The sequence below is a fragment of the Excalfactoria chinensis genome, chromosome 9 (genome assembly GCF_039878825.1).
Source record: "Excalfactoria chinensis isolate bCotChi1 chromosome 9, bCotChi1.hap2, whole genome shotgun sequence".
NCBI lineage: Eukaryota > Metazoa > Chordata > Aves > Galliformes > Phasianidae > Excalfactoria > Excalfactoria chinensis.
Window position 1 is genome coordinate 8931441 of NC_092833.1, and position 13715 is coordinate 8945155.

General features: G+C 44.6%; 1 protein-coding gene across 13 annotated transcripts in view; it reads right to left on the reverse strand.

Annotated features, from left to right (window-relative positions):
- The window catches only part of DLG1 (discs large MAGUK scaffold protein 1), a 126740-nt gene extending 114400 nt beyond the window's left edge, over positions 1 to 12340 (reverse strand). For 10 of the 13 annotated variants that reach the window (XM_072344041.1, XM_072344040.1, XM_072344045.1 and 7 more), the window contains exons 1-2: positions 12032 to 12168; positions 11773 to 11904 (exon numbers count right to left, since the gene is read on the reverse strand). In XM_072344041.1, coding sequence (XP_072200142.1) covers positions 11773 to 11904; positions 12032 to 12050 — 151 coding nt within the window. In that variant the 5' untranslated portion in view covers positions 12051 to 12168. Of the gene's footprint in view, positions 1 to 11772; positions 11905 to 12031 lie in introns of all 13 variants that reach the window. The other 3 variants (XM_072344023.1, XM_072344020.1, XM_072344028.1) reach the window with 2 other exon arrangements.
- Between the last annotated feature and the right edge of the window lie 1375 nt (positions 12341 to 13715).

Below are 13715 nucleotides of genomic sequence, written 5' to 3' on the forward strand. Positions count from 1 at the left end.
TTTGTTTTCTATTGACATCTATCCACTGCATGAAGCGCTAATTAAAAATTAAAAGCAAAAAATAGGAAGCATTAAGGGTCTCTCCAAGGATATTTAAGTATCCAAAACTTGCTACCACAGCTGTAATCACTCACATAAAATATATACATATAAATTTGAATAAAGGGTATATGCTTAATGGAAGGACAAATGAACAAAGAACTTAGAAAGCTCTTACACTCTTCTTGGAAGCAGAAAAGCCACTAAACAGAAATTTTAACTGATGTTTCTCTTTACAACTTCACAGAAGACAAACACTTCTGACAGGGTTTGTCCAAGCAGGAAATAGGACCCAGTAAAGGAAGGTTCTCATCTGCAGAATCTTGTTGCTTTGCAGCAGCTGCCCAGAGACACTAACAGAGGCACAATAACCAATTCCTTTACAGATGGAGCAGCACCACAAGAGAAACGCCACGTAAATGAGACTTCTTACTGTTTCGCTGGTGTTCCACACGCAGGTTTTTCTACAGACATTGCGCTTCTGCTCTTTTCATGTTCAGAAAACTGTAATTCTCAAATTCCATTTGTAGCTCTTCTCTGAGCAAGAGAAATTCCTACCAACTGCTTACATTAATTTTTAAAGTTACACTTGCTCTTTGCACTGCTGATTGGAAGAAAGCAAAGGCTGCAGAAGGCATTAAGTGACCTAGATATACAGGAGCAAACCAACCTCAGATTTAAAGGCAATTTGTATCTCTGTCCTTCACATTAGCTCCCACAGCTGCAAATTTGTCTTGTAGCTGCATTAACATTAATGCATCAATCAAGCATACTGAGTAAAGATTTTCTTCCCCCTGATACGCAGCTCTGTACATTAAAATAGGCAATGTTTTGAGATGATTCTATAGCAGCAATCCTCATCAACCAGGACATGAAGACTACTACATTATTTATGGGAAGGGGTTATTTGTGCAAGTGTTTTACAGCAGAAATCTAGGGCATCTACTCTCAATTCTGGTACTTCTAAGTCTCACTGCCAGCTGAGGTAGCCATTTATTTGTACTGCAGAATGACTTGCTTCAAAAAGCACCTTATTTCCCATACACCATTTCTCCATCTATGAAGGACACAATATATTTACTATTGAGATATGTCAGACACACATACACCACCCAACATCAGGATTAGTCTCTGTTTATCCTGATCTTGCTCCAAGTAAGTAACAAAAGTTCCTAGGAATTTAATGCATACAAAATAACATTCTTTTTCTTAAAAAAAAATAAATCCCAACATTCATTTACACTGGCTATTCAGAATGCTCATGGTAAGCACCTGTGAGCACAGCCTAGCAGCCTGTGCACCTCAGCACACTAAGACCACAAGGAATGAATGTTGGGTGCTCATATTTCCCGATGTCAGAAATTCAGGCAATACTAAATCCAACACACAGAATATTTTTTTTATCTGGTCTACTGTTATGCATCAGCTCACAAAGACATTCCATTGTGTGAACACACCTGACATAGCCAATGAAGTCACATTAATCTGAAGACACATTTTGAACATGAAAAGTTCTGCTGTTTTCCTTGTTCTTGTAGACAGAAGCTAGCAGAATACTTCTTTTTTATAACTTACATCTATGATTAGGTTTCCCCTTCCAGCTAAACATGGTTTTTTTTCAGGTCTTATCATGCCTTATCCCTTTCCTCCCATATTACTTCCAAGAGTGATTATAAATCAATCAAGACTAAAACTAAATTACAGCAAAAATAAAAACTCAAGTCAGAGATTGCAGACCAATAGAATTGAGCACAAGTTGTAACTAGAAGGAAAACATTCAGTAAACCTGAGCAACACTTCTAAGCAACAGCATGGTTTCAGAAGAACCAAAGAGACAACGAGTGATGAACTCGTTGGATGCTGAACTGACATACCAAACCATAATTAGATTGGTATAGTGCCTAAACATCTTGAAATTAAGTATTACCATAATCAAGTGTTATATATGGCTTAACTATGGTATGCCTGATGTCAGCACCCACTCCTGAGACTTCAATTGCCAAGTTCCTGCAACAGGCAGCTCACCTTCACAGCTTCGTTTCTGGGCCCATAATGGAATACTGGGCTGTAACGTAAGCTTTTGGGATAAGTGTGCTTTCATAAAGCTCTCAAAAAAAAGGATTAACTGTTCACCCTTCCCTTTTGAAAGCAGGTAGAAATTACTCTGAACTGACCTAACAGCCAAAATGCAAGAAAATCAATAGCATACCTCATACCTCCTTCAACTCACATTAAGTAGCATGCATATACAAATGCAGCAACACCCCTGCAGACAAAGTTCTACAATGGCCAGCACCCACTACAGCAAGGATGAGAAACAATCTGACAATATTATAGTATCTCAGCATTAAAACATACACACGAAAACCACAGACAGCATATGCAAAAACAAGCCAGCAACAGCCTTTGAAACTTTCCATTTAAAGATAAAGACACCCAAAAGCTCACCAGCCCCCTGCACTGGCAATGCGCTGATTTCATAACCATGAGTTCTGGGACATTCTGCAGAGTAGATATTTGCAAACCACAGACACTCTCTGTACCCACAGAAGCTGCAGACTCTCCCCAAGAAGAGGCTGGCCTCTGCTTTCAGAGAAATGTCATAACACAAAATAAGTGCTAAAATTCACAATTTTAGTAGTGACTGCACAGCTTAAAGTCAGTTTTGTTTCCAAGCTTCACCGACTGCGTTACAGGCAGAAATACAAGAACCAATACAATGTTTTTGGCTTTCTGACAGGTATGAAACGAGTCGCCGGAGTCCTTCATTTATTGTTGTTCTTCAGGTTTTATTTTAAAATCCTAATAGTGAACCTTTAATGTTATGGTACCAAGGAGAGAGCCAAAACAGGCATTTACTACTTCCAAAAACACATTGAGCTATTTTTGGTGCACTTTTCCTTTTTTAAAATTAGAAAGTCATTTAACGATCACAGTAACTCACTGTTTTTAGTCTTTGCATTTTCCCCCTCTAAGCATTTCAGCCATTTGTGGGTTATAGGTGGTTTCCCTTAACTAAACACCAGGAAATTCCACACAAGCTTAACATTTTGTGGACTAAAACACTGACACATGGGACTACAACAAACTATACTGGACACCATGCAGGTAAAGCAGCCAGCTCTTGCCCTTATGCCACACACTACCCAGAGCTGTAAGCTTATTACAGTACACGCAAGTTAACAACATCTGTATTTGCTATATTAATTATATGCTCATTTGAAGATTCAATTTCAATATACTTATCACCATTGTGCACAAATTACAGTTTATTTAACGAGTACGTATTTGTCTTCTGTTCCATTTTCTGTTCATTTTTGATAGATGTATCTAGAAAAGTATACGAATTCATCAAACACGTTCATATTCCTCAAACACACCCCTGGGTTCAAAGCATTCACAGACTTTTTGAGCTACTGAAGGGCTCTGTATATTTAGTAACTCTCAGTGGACATCCCTTCTACAAAGACATCCAGCTTCCCTTTCCTTTAGTTTCTGCACTGAAAGCACCCCCTGAAGCAGACAGCAGACTGAGCATCCGACTCACCTGAGCCCACTTAGCTCTTGCCTAATGCCAGTTAGTTACAATACATCCTTAATTACCTTCCTACATGTCCCTCCGTTTTACAGACCTCATATTCATCCCCCGATCATCTTTTTTAGGCTACAGTGTCCTAACTTGCATTCTCTGTCATTCTCTCTGCAGGAGCCACCTCCTACCTCTTGTCACCAAGTTGTTACTTCTCCAACTTGTTCTATTTCTATTCCATCCTTCTGAAGGCCACAAAAAAACAGGAAGAGACCAAAGCACTGCATTGTGTGAGAGATCTGGGCACAACCTGGATTTTAACAGTAGGCATAATAATCAGTATTAGCCTATCTTCAATTGCTTTCCTAAACATTCCTAGGATTTGACTTGATTTTGACTGCTGGAGAATCCTGAGCTGACATTTTCATGGAGCTCTTTGTGTTGCCATATCAGTTCCAGGTGGGTGATGGTTAACTCACAGCTTCTAGCAGTAAGTTTGGTTTGTTTGCTCTGCTGTGCATCACTTCAGATTTATTTGCACTGATTTTCAGAAGCTCTTTAGCTGCCCAGTCTCACTTACCTTTCTGCAACTGATCTTTATTGATCTGGTTAATCAAATTAATTCATCTGATTAAGCAAATGATCACCTGAAGATTGTCATCTCAATGCTCACCAACCTTCAAGGTCACTCATAACCATTTCAAGTAACAGAAAACCATGCATGAATTGTAAGTTATTGAACCTCCCATCCAAGTAATAACTGATAATTTTCTCTCATGTTTGGTTTCCTACTTCTTTTTCTGTTTACCTAGTCAGTGAGAGACTATTATTTCAACTATCAAAACACGAGTCATTAAAATTTAGAACATGACCAGCAATACCCTACAGCCTAGCATTAACACTCAGCATTCCCATGAGCTCATAATACACAGAAATCAAGTCTTCACGGTTTAAAATGGGCATTTAATGAGCTCCTCAATCTAGGTCTCATCAAAGTAGCATAAAAGGGTGAGAACCTTGAAACCTGTTTTTAAGCACTTGTATGTTTCAGCTACATATTTAACTCTGCACTGACATCAAGGAAGTATTTCCTTCCTAGCAGACATTCAAACAGAGAACAAATCATTTTGGCCAAAGAAAGCAACAGCATACAGACTTCACAGCACATAGCATTTTAATACCATGGTCCCTCAGGCTTGCAAGTGATCAAGGAGCTTATGAATTCTTTCACAAATTGACTTACTTGTATCTCACTTTATTTCACCTGAAGATCCATCTAAGTGAACATTTCTTCTGTCATCTCCTGTTGGCCTGCTTCGTACCAGAGCTTTATTCATCCAAGTACAGCAGACACAAATGTCTGATTTTTCCAAATACCTACTTCATAGACTAACAAGTCTGCTAATAGATCTACCACCTAGATAGGTTCTCCAGGAAGACGTGTCATCCCATTATAGATTACAAAGGTCTCTATCCCACTCCCTAGTGGGGAAAAAAAAATAAAGGTATTTCTCTTACTTAGGGCTTCCTGCTAAAGCAGCTGAAGCACCTAAAACTTAAGACTTCAAACTAGCAGAAAGGAAAACAAAGGTCAACATGTTATTTCAGTTCAGAGCAATTTGAGACGTACGGCATCTGCCAAGTTCTTAGCAGCCCTACATATTGGACAGACAAAATGTGAGTGGAGTTATGATTACCGTTAGATCAGGCAAAAGATACCACCAATGCTACAGACTTTCATTCCTCAGGTGTAAGGCAGTTCCTGCTAATTCTAAGGGAGCCACAATCCTGCATCCTACTTCACCTGATGTCCCAAGCTAAGTAAACCCAAATGTGAGACCCAAAAAATGAATTATTAATAATTGACAAGAAAATAAAAACGTGAACAGAAACTTCACATTCATTTGCCAAACCAATAACCAGAGTCAGGTGAGTGTCCTCTGCATATTCATCCTTCATCCCCAGCGCCCCAGGAGATACATTCATATTTATACAATGAAAAGTGAAAACCAGTCTCATGGTAATCCCTGTAAAGACCTTTCTAGAGTTTGTTTGTTTGTTTTTTAAACACATGCTGACTATTACTATGCACCATCACCATATCTTGAAAAATACAAGTTGTAGTGCAGCTTTCCCACCACACACGTTCAGTTCTACAGGCTTTGAGCTGCAGCAGCCAACTCCTCCTCCTCAACCCTTCTGCTTGTTTCGGTGGCTGTGCCCAAAGCTTTAACCCTTCTGCACACACTTAACTTCTAGCTCTCCATCTCCAGAAGGTATTATTTTCTGCTTCCATAGCAAAATCGAAGCCTAATTTGCTCTCATCCAACCTCAGATCCAGCTCTCCGCTCTTATTCCTCTGGCTGATGTTTGCAGTGAGCCACGTCCAACTCCTCACCAGCCTGTCCACTTACATTTTCCAAACTGTTTGTTCACATTTTCCCCTTTGCTCTCCAATTGCTCCTTCAGCATACCTTCAGATGGTCTCTTTCCAGTTTCCTTCAGAATCCCACAGGGATTATATTCAAAACTACGGTAGGAAAAACTTCACAGATTTAAAATAGTCACCAAGCAGCTAAAAGTTGGCATAACCACCCCAGCTGTCCACACACTTTTTCTATTTAACATTACCGCATGTGTACTTACTTACTCATCAACCCAAGACAGAAAAAAAGCCCGAAATGAACTCCCAGTTACCCATTCTCTCCAAATAACTTAACTGCAGTTCCAAACTATTAGCAACTAATACAGCTGTGCCTTTTTTCTTAAAAGGATGTATTTACCACTGTCAGGTAATAGGAACTTAACACAGGAAGAGCTATTAGTAGCTTTTAATTGTACGACTGGCCCTAATTAGTGCCAATACAGAACTGACCAGGATTTCCTCCAAAGGAATGAACTCTGGGGAGGAAAATAACAATTGAGGGATATAGGGGATATGTTCACTCAGACATCTGAACTGAGATTTCACACAGGTGCACAGCTCTGCTTTTTCCTCTTTTACTAACAATAGCTCATAGACTCGAAGGTAACTGACAGTGGTAGCACCACACACACCAGCATCTCCCTCCACCTGTACATTCCCTGCAACCAACTTCAACAAGGTTCTGAACACGGGATTTAAATTTGCAATACTTTTACAGTTGTCCACAAGTCTTCCTCACTGTATCTTTCTCCTAGATCAACTTTCTTTTTAATCTCAAACCAAAGCAACTGAGTTATTTTGAGGACATGGTTGGGAAGATACTTGCACATGACAAGATCCCTTTAGAAGTTTCACCAAAAAACCCTACAGCTTCCCTTAGCTTAGAGTGCAAACAGAGTTAAGGAGGTTATTGTACCGTCAGCCCTCTACAGTATCTTAAAATCCCTCCAAATTCAGCCTAGTTATGATTCAGGAAACCATCTGTGCAGGGAGACAACTCAGCAGCTATCAGATTTTGAGCTTCTTGGATGATTCATTCCACCTGCAAAGCAAGTGCCATCCCCCAGTACACAGGCAATGGGACACCCAGGACAAGCCCCCATGTCAGCAGGCACAAGGCATTCCAACCACAGTGCCAGACAGAAGAAACTCGTCCAGAACCTGGAAACCACAGCAGGAATTCTAAAGTCCAGCTTTCTCCCCAGCCTCCAGAAGAGACACCCAATTTACTGACAGAGTTCACTGGTCAATAACCCCTTTTAATGGTAGCACAGCAAACAGAGGAATACTGTGACTGACAGATTCTACAGTGCAGCGATTCAGAACTAAATACACAGTTGGGATAACCACAGGGATAATCTTTTGCCACAATACTCTCTGCACACCCATAACTGCTCAACTTACACTAGTCCTACGTGCTATTTTGGGCTGCCAAAAGCAGCTCCTAATCCCATTGCACTATCACAAATACATGCACAACAGTAAGCACCGAAACATCAGAAGGAATACAGGCAGCACACACTTACACAACACTCCCAAAGCTTTCCACACTCTCAAGCTGTATTGCATACATACAAAAATGATAGGCAGTTCTCTAAAGAGGAGGAGCAATGAAAAGTCTGTTTTCCTCATCACTGCATTCCTTCAAAAGGACAGCATGAAGTTCTTCCAAAAAATGGGTTCTTAGGCAACTACAAACTACACAGAAAAAGCACAGTAACAGCTGAGTTCATTGCTCCAGACTTCAGGACACAAAGCAAACTTCATTTTATACTCTCTTAATCCATATCCAGATAATCAAGTTCTTAACTACCCTTGAAGACATAACCCTATGTCCAGTCAGGCTGAAACCAAGCACCTTGTCCTGAACTTTCAGGAAGGGGACTGCACTAAGTAACCACGGCGCATCCTCAAGAGGCTGCTCTGGACAGCAGATAAACACCCACAAGTCATAAGAATTTCATCCATGCATGTTTCAGTCTCAAATAGGAGCAAAGATAGAACCAGCCCAGAGGAGAGGGAAAATAAAGAATCACAAAAATGCAGCCAGGTTAAGATTCCGATCTAAAAATACCCTATTTAGCGTCTATGATTTCAGCATTATCCAATACAAGTGATAACTTAATTTTCCCTCAACTTCCATCTAATGAAAAAGCACTATTCACTATCTAAACGGATCCCTGAGTTACTCTCAAGTATTCCCAGATCTGCAATGAAGATATTCTTCAGCTAAGCCTGAACCAGCGTGTGCAGTGCCTCAGCTGCATTCAATCAGGAAGCAGCTCACAAGCAGCCTTACACAAACCCAGCACTAAAACTCTCTCGGGCATGCACAGGTTTGAGAAGTTGACTGTGTCATCACAACCTGTGTTCTATTAACTAACCATATCACTGAAATAAAAGCTGATACTGAAGTTTCCCCAAGTGCAAGTACTTTTGGTTTCAGTTATGAAGAAAAGCTTCAGCTTTAATTGCACCAGACTTGAATTTAGCTAGTAAATAAAGTATTTCCACACCAGATAAATAATTGAAAGGGAGCTAAAAGAGCAAGAACAGGATCCCCAAAGTCACAGACAACTCAGTGTGGGACCACCCATGGTCAGACCACACCAGATGGCCCCAACTTTGAGAAGCAGTGAGCCTACATCAGCCTAAAATAGGACTGTTCCCTTAACTGGTCTATAAAGGCAATGTGGACAGAGCTATGGCTGCTTTAAATTCCTAGAAGTTTCAGTCCCAATCAGATAAATCTGAATGATGCATTTACCTTACTGCAACCATCAGCTGTCATCACATTCCAGAGACGAAACTTATTCCTCTGGTGTGTAAAAACATTAACGGTATTTACAACACTCTATTTCATAGCATTCATCAATCCAGGCTATGGTTAAGAACACCTTCACATTCACTGGGATGATAGGTTCTTGGTTCAGTGAAGGCTACAGAAGCCACTCCGTTTTATCTGCAAGATTTCCCACACTAGATATTCAGCATTAGGAATAGTCAGCACATAATTACATCACACACCTTCACACGGAAAGGCTCCAAGTTAAATAAATAAGGTGGCTCACAGGAATGGTATTCACCACATCCAGCTTCCCCCAGTCAACTTCATCATTAGGGAAAAAAAGAAGCCTCCAGATGCATAGTTGCAAAAATAATGCTAAATAACCCTGAAGACTTATCTGCAAAAGTATTCACTGATTACTGTAAAATAAATACCAAATTCTGCACCTAAATGAAATACAATTATATGCCATCCCTCCTTCTGTGCATGTCTTACTGTGGCCAGTTAATAACCTAGTTCACTGCATCAACTATCAGGATATCAATACCAGTTTTTTTTTTTAACAAGAATGAAATCAACAGGTAGAAAAGGCAGTGCTCGACCTTCAGGCAGTAAAATAGGAGTTTTACTTAAAAACCAACAGTATTCCTCAAGCTGACTTTAATTAAAGGCTGCTACTATCCATTTAATTAAAGCACCAGCCATCATTATACTTGGCTGGCTGAAGCAAGTAAAATGGGAACACCACATTACAGAACACAGAAAATCAAAGACGGGCTTTTTCAGACTGTTTGAAGGAAGGTCACTGGCATTTGGTTTCTGATATTGTTACTGACTTAAAATTACTGCAGTTATTTCACTTACCGAAATAACACTGATGTGATAATGCCAATTCTCTAACATTGTTCACACCGAGTTGTCACTGCCCTAATTCAAGTCATTTTAAAGCAGACTGTTGTATTTAAGAAGCGGGTCGAGTTTGCAAGATTGCTGAACTAAAATCTGTTGAAAGAATTAAAGGAAAGTGCGTGAGGGGAAAGATTTCATTTGTGTTCATTGAGGGGTTTGTTCTGCTTCTTTTCTGCTGTTAAAAGCAGCCGGAACTAGAAGCGGCACACTTTCTAGAAGAAGCACCTACATGAAAAATAAATTGATAGTTGAGCTTGGAAGGAAGCTTCTGTCAGTGCAGCTGTGGATGCTTAAGTCGGAGACACAGCACAACTCCTATAAAAGTCACACCTGAAAAATCAGCTACGAGATGATTACAAGTGCAGTATTCAAGGTAAGCCCAACCTGCAGCACAGCTTTGCCCAGCCTGTTCACAAACCTCCACTGCAAGAGGACAGGCAGGAGGAGGACAGTCAGTGCTCAAGGGCTTCCCAGCCAACGCAGCCATCTCTCACTCAGCACCTTGTTCTGGCAGCCCCCTACTCCCTGCAGGGAGCTGACCCCCTCCCAGGGGGCACCAAGCAGTAGTCACAGTGTATAAAGGTGTTGCCAGGAGCAGCCTGCCATGAGCAAGTACTTCTCCAACTCATTTCCATGGAGCAGGTTAAAGGAAGAATACTGAAGTTACGGCATCAATTGCTGGGAAGTCACTCTCTGCTATCACATTTCAGAGAAACAGCTTGGAGCACTAAAGCACGTTCCTTAACACGCAATCACACAGTTAACCACTAAATGCAAAATAAATCTGAAACGCTCTCAAATAGCACAACGCCTATTTGTGCATGCCGAGATCAACTGAACCGGACAGAATCAAAGACCCCACGGCTACAACAGAACTTCTGACAGGTCAGAAAACAGGGCATGAAGCCCTCCAGCAGGCACGTGGCAACCCCAATTGAAGAATGCTACTGCCAAGAGCTAAGTTACAGAGACTACCTGGCTCTGGTTACAGATTTTAGAATAATGTGTGTCTTGCAGGTTACAATGCCAAAGGCCATTTCTGTGCCACTGACTTGTATCTCATTCAATTAATAACTAACAGCAAGATTTCCCAGGTGAAAATAAGAAGCACAACCACAGTATTAAGCTTCCGATACAAAACTTCAATGATTTCATTCAGCAAAGAACAAAGCCTGTTCACACACATCACACAGGGGTGCGCAGATCCTCATCATGGAGCTTCTTAGCATCAGCTGAGGACTGAAAAGAAATGCACAGAGCTCCTGCAAGTAAACTTTAACAACACAGTTTACATGCAAGTTACTTTGTTACAAGGGAAGGACATGAAACTCCAAGCTGTCACACATGCAATGACAACCAATCAGGAAGAAACCACAGCTCCCTGCCTCCCTGTAGAAGCTGCAAAGTCAGGTCTGGATTCTGCAAGCTGTGTTCATACCCCGCTTGTTTATTTTGCTCTGTTTGTTTTCTAAGAGATGTGCAGGAAATTCAAGGCTTCGCAGAACCATTTCAGCAATATTTACACTAACAGCTGCAGAGAAAAAGCACCAAAAGCGCTCTGAAGCTGGGCATTAGTGAGGATCTCGCTGCGCTTCACAACCGAAGAGAAAAAGTCAGCGTAGCCACCAGCAGCATGAGAAGTTTCCTTCCATTCACTTTAATTCTGCTCTTGAAATACACAACTTGCAGCAGGGAGATTTGCCCGAGTTCTAAGAGTAAAACACCTCAACTCACTCATTAGGCGCTTCCACGTGGACTCACAACTCAAACGTATTCCTTATGAGTTGTTCAATCCCACGGAAACAGACATGGAAAACCCGGCCGCACGGCACAGCCCAGCACAGACACATCGCACCGCCTGTCACTTCCAGGCTGTGCGGGCCGGGCAGAAAACTCATACAAAACTCATACAAAGTAAGCGACAGAAAACAGCCGATTGCAACAGCACGCGTGTCATCGGGCTACACGCACACACAGCGCTGAGCGCCACGAGGGCTCGACAACACAACAACCGCCTCCCCTCACCGGCACCGCAGGCGGCAAGGCACAAGAACCCGCCCCGATCGGAGGGGCAGCGCTTACCGATCAGCGCCTGGAAGAGGTTGCTCTGGAAGATGCCGATGACCCGCTCGATGGAGTTCCGCAGCTGCCGGTCCTCCGCCTGGCTCAGTTTGGAGCGGTACTCCTGCAGGAGGCGCAGGGCGCGCTGGGTATCTAAGGGCGAACACGAGACTCGCTGAGCGCGGCACAGGTGGGAGAGTGACCGCGACCACCCCCGCGCTCGGGACCGCCCTGTCGGCGCGGCGGCTCCTTTGTCCGCGGCCGGGACCGCGGCGCTCACCTTGCTTCCTGACGGGCATGGCCGCTCCGCCGCGTAAACTTTGAGCCCGACCCGGCGCGGGGCGGCGGCGCGCACCCCCTGCCGGCCGGGCGCGGGGGGACCGCCCCGCCTGACCCACCGCCCCGCCGAGCGACCCTCCCGGCGGCTCCGCTCGGGGCTCCCGCCGCGAGGAGCGGGACGGGTCGGGAACAGCGGCGTGCCGGGCGCGGGGCGGCTGGTGGCGGCCGGTCAGGGCTGGGCGCGCCGCCGCCTCCCGCTCTCGGCGCTCGGGAATTCCAAACTTTCCAGCCAAAATGGCGGCCTGGAGGCTGGGGGGAGCGCGCCCCCCCCCCTCCCACGTGACCGGGCCCGGCGGCCGCCCAATCAGCGCGCGGAGCGGCCCGGGGCCGGTACCTAAACGGCGGGGCGGGAGGAGGAGGAGGCAAGGTGAGCGCTCGGCGCCCGCCTTAAAGGGGCGGTGCGCGGCCGCCCGGCCCGGCCCCAATTCGACCCTCCGCCGCCGCTTTGTCCCGCCGGCGCCCGAGGCGGACTCTCTCGTGGCCCGCGGGGACCGCCCCGCCCAGCGGCAGCGGCGCAGTTACAACGGCGGGGCCGCTCCGCCGCTGTGCGGGGCAGGCACGCAGCCACAGGTGCGCGGCTCCCGGCGCCGAGCGCCGCCTCTCAGCTGCACCGCACGTGCGCGCCGCGTGCGGCGGGCTGAGATCGGGAGCGGCTCCTCTGCGGCTGTCCGGCTGTCCGGTAGTCCGGCTGTCCGGTAGTCCGGCTGTCCGGCGGCGGAGCGCTGCGCGGCGTGAAGGCAGAGCGGGGACAGAGAGCCGGGCGGGGTCTGTGCGGCACCACGGCGCGGTAACGTGGGGACTCGGAGCGATCCGAGCGCTGTTACTTATTTCTCACCGTGTTTAAGCACTTCAAAACCCACGTGCACGGCGTGTGTCCCGCAGGCAGAGCTGGAAGGCAGAGCCCATCCCGCTGCTGGCATTGCACATCCCGGGCTACATCCCCGGTTGCAGTTTCGGATACAGACGCGGCTGGGAACATCCCCGTGACGTGGGAGAACCTCCCGGGAAAGTACGTGGGTTCGATAGTCAAAACATAAGCGCTGTGTTCGGCTGTGGTCCACGCCTAAAGAAAACTGACCCGGCACAGACCTCTGCTCTGATCCGGCCCCCGTTCCTCCCCCAGCTTTCTGCCATGAAACAGCCCATGTAGCTCCGTGAAGAAAACAGAACGTGCATTCAGTGTTACTGACATACATTCTCATTTCCAACTTTACCTATTCCCGTAGCCTGAGGGATTTGGCATTCGCTGGTACAAGTCCACGTATCTTCTAATGAAACCATGTTAAGTGAGGAGGGACATCGGCTTCATCTGTTTACAACACTGAACACACTCTAAAAGTGTCCATATTGCCTTTGGTGTCAGAGGAGTACATGCACACGAGGAGAGGAAGAGCAGCCCAGATTGAGCTGGCAGAAAGGAGACATCCACACAGTGAGGCTGGTTTGTTGTCTGACAAAAATGTTTATTACAGAGCAAAAAATAAATAAACACTTGCAATTAAATGAGCTGCCATAAAGAAACATTTTTTTTCTTAATCAGGACTTGAAAGCTTTTTAAATGCTAGGATGGAATCCCATAACAGAAGGTCAGTGTGGGGACAGAGGAATAATCCCATATAACACCC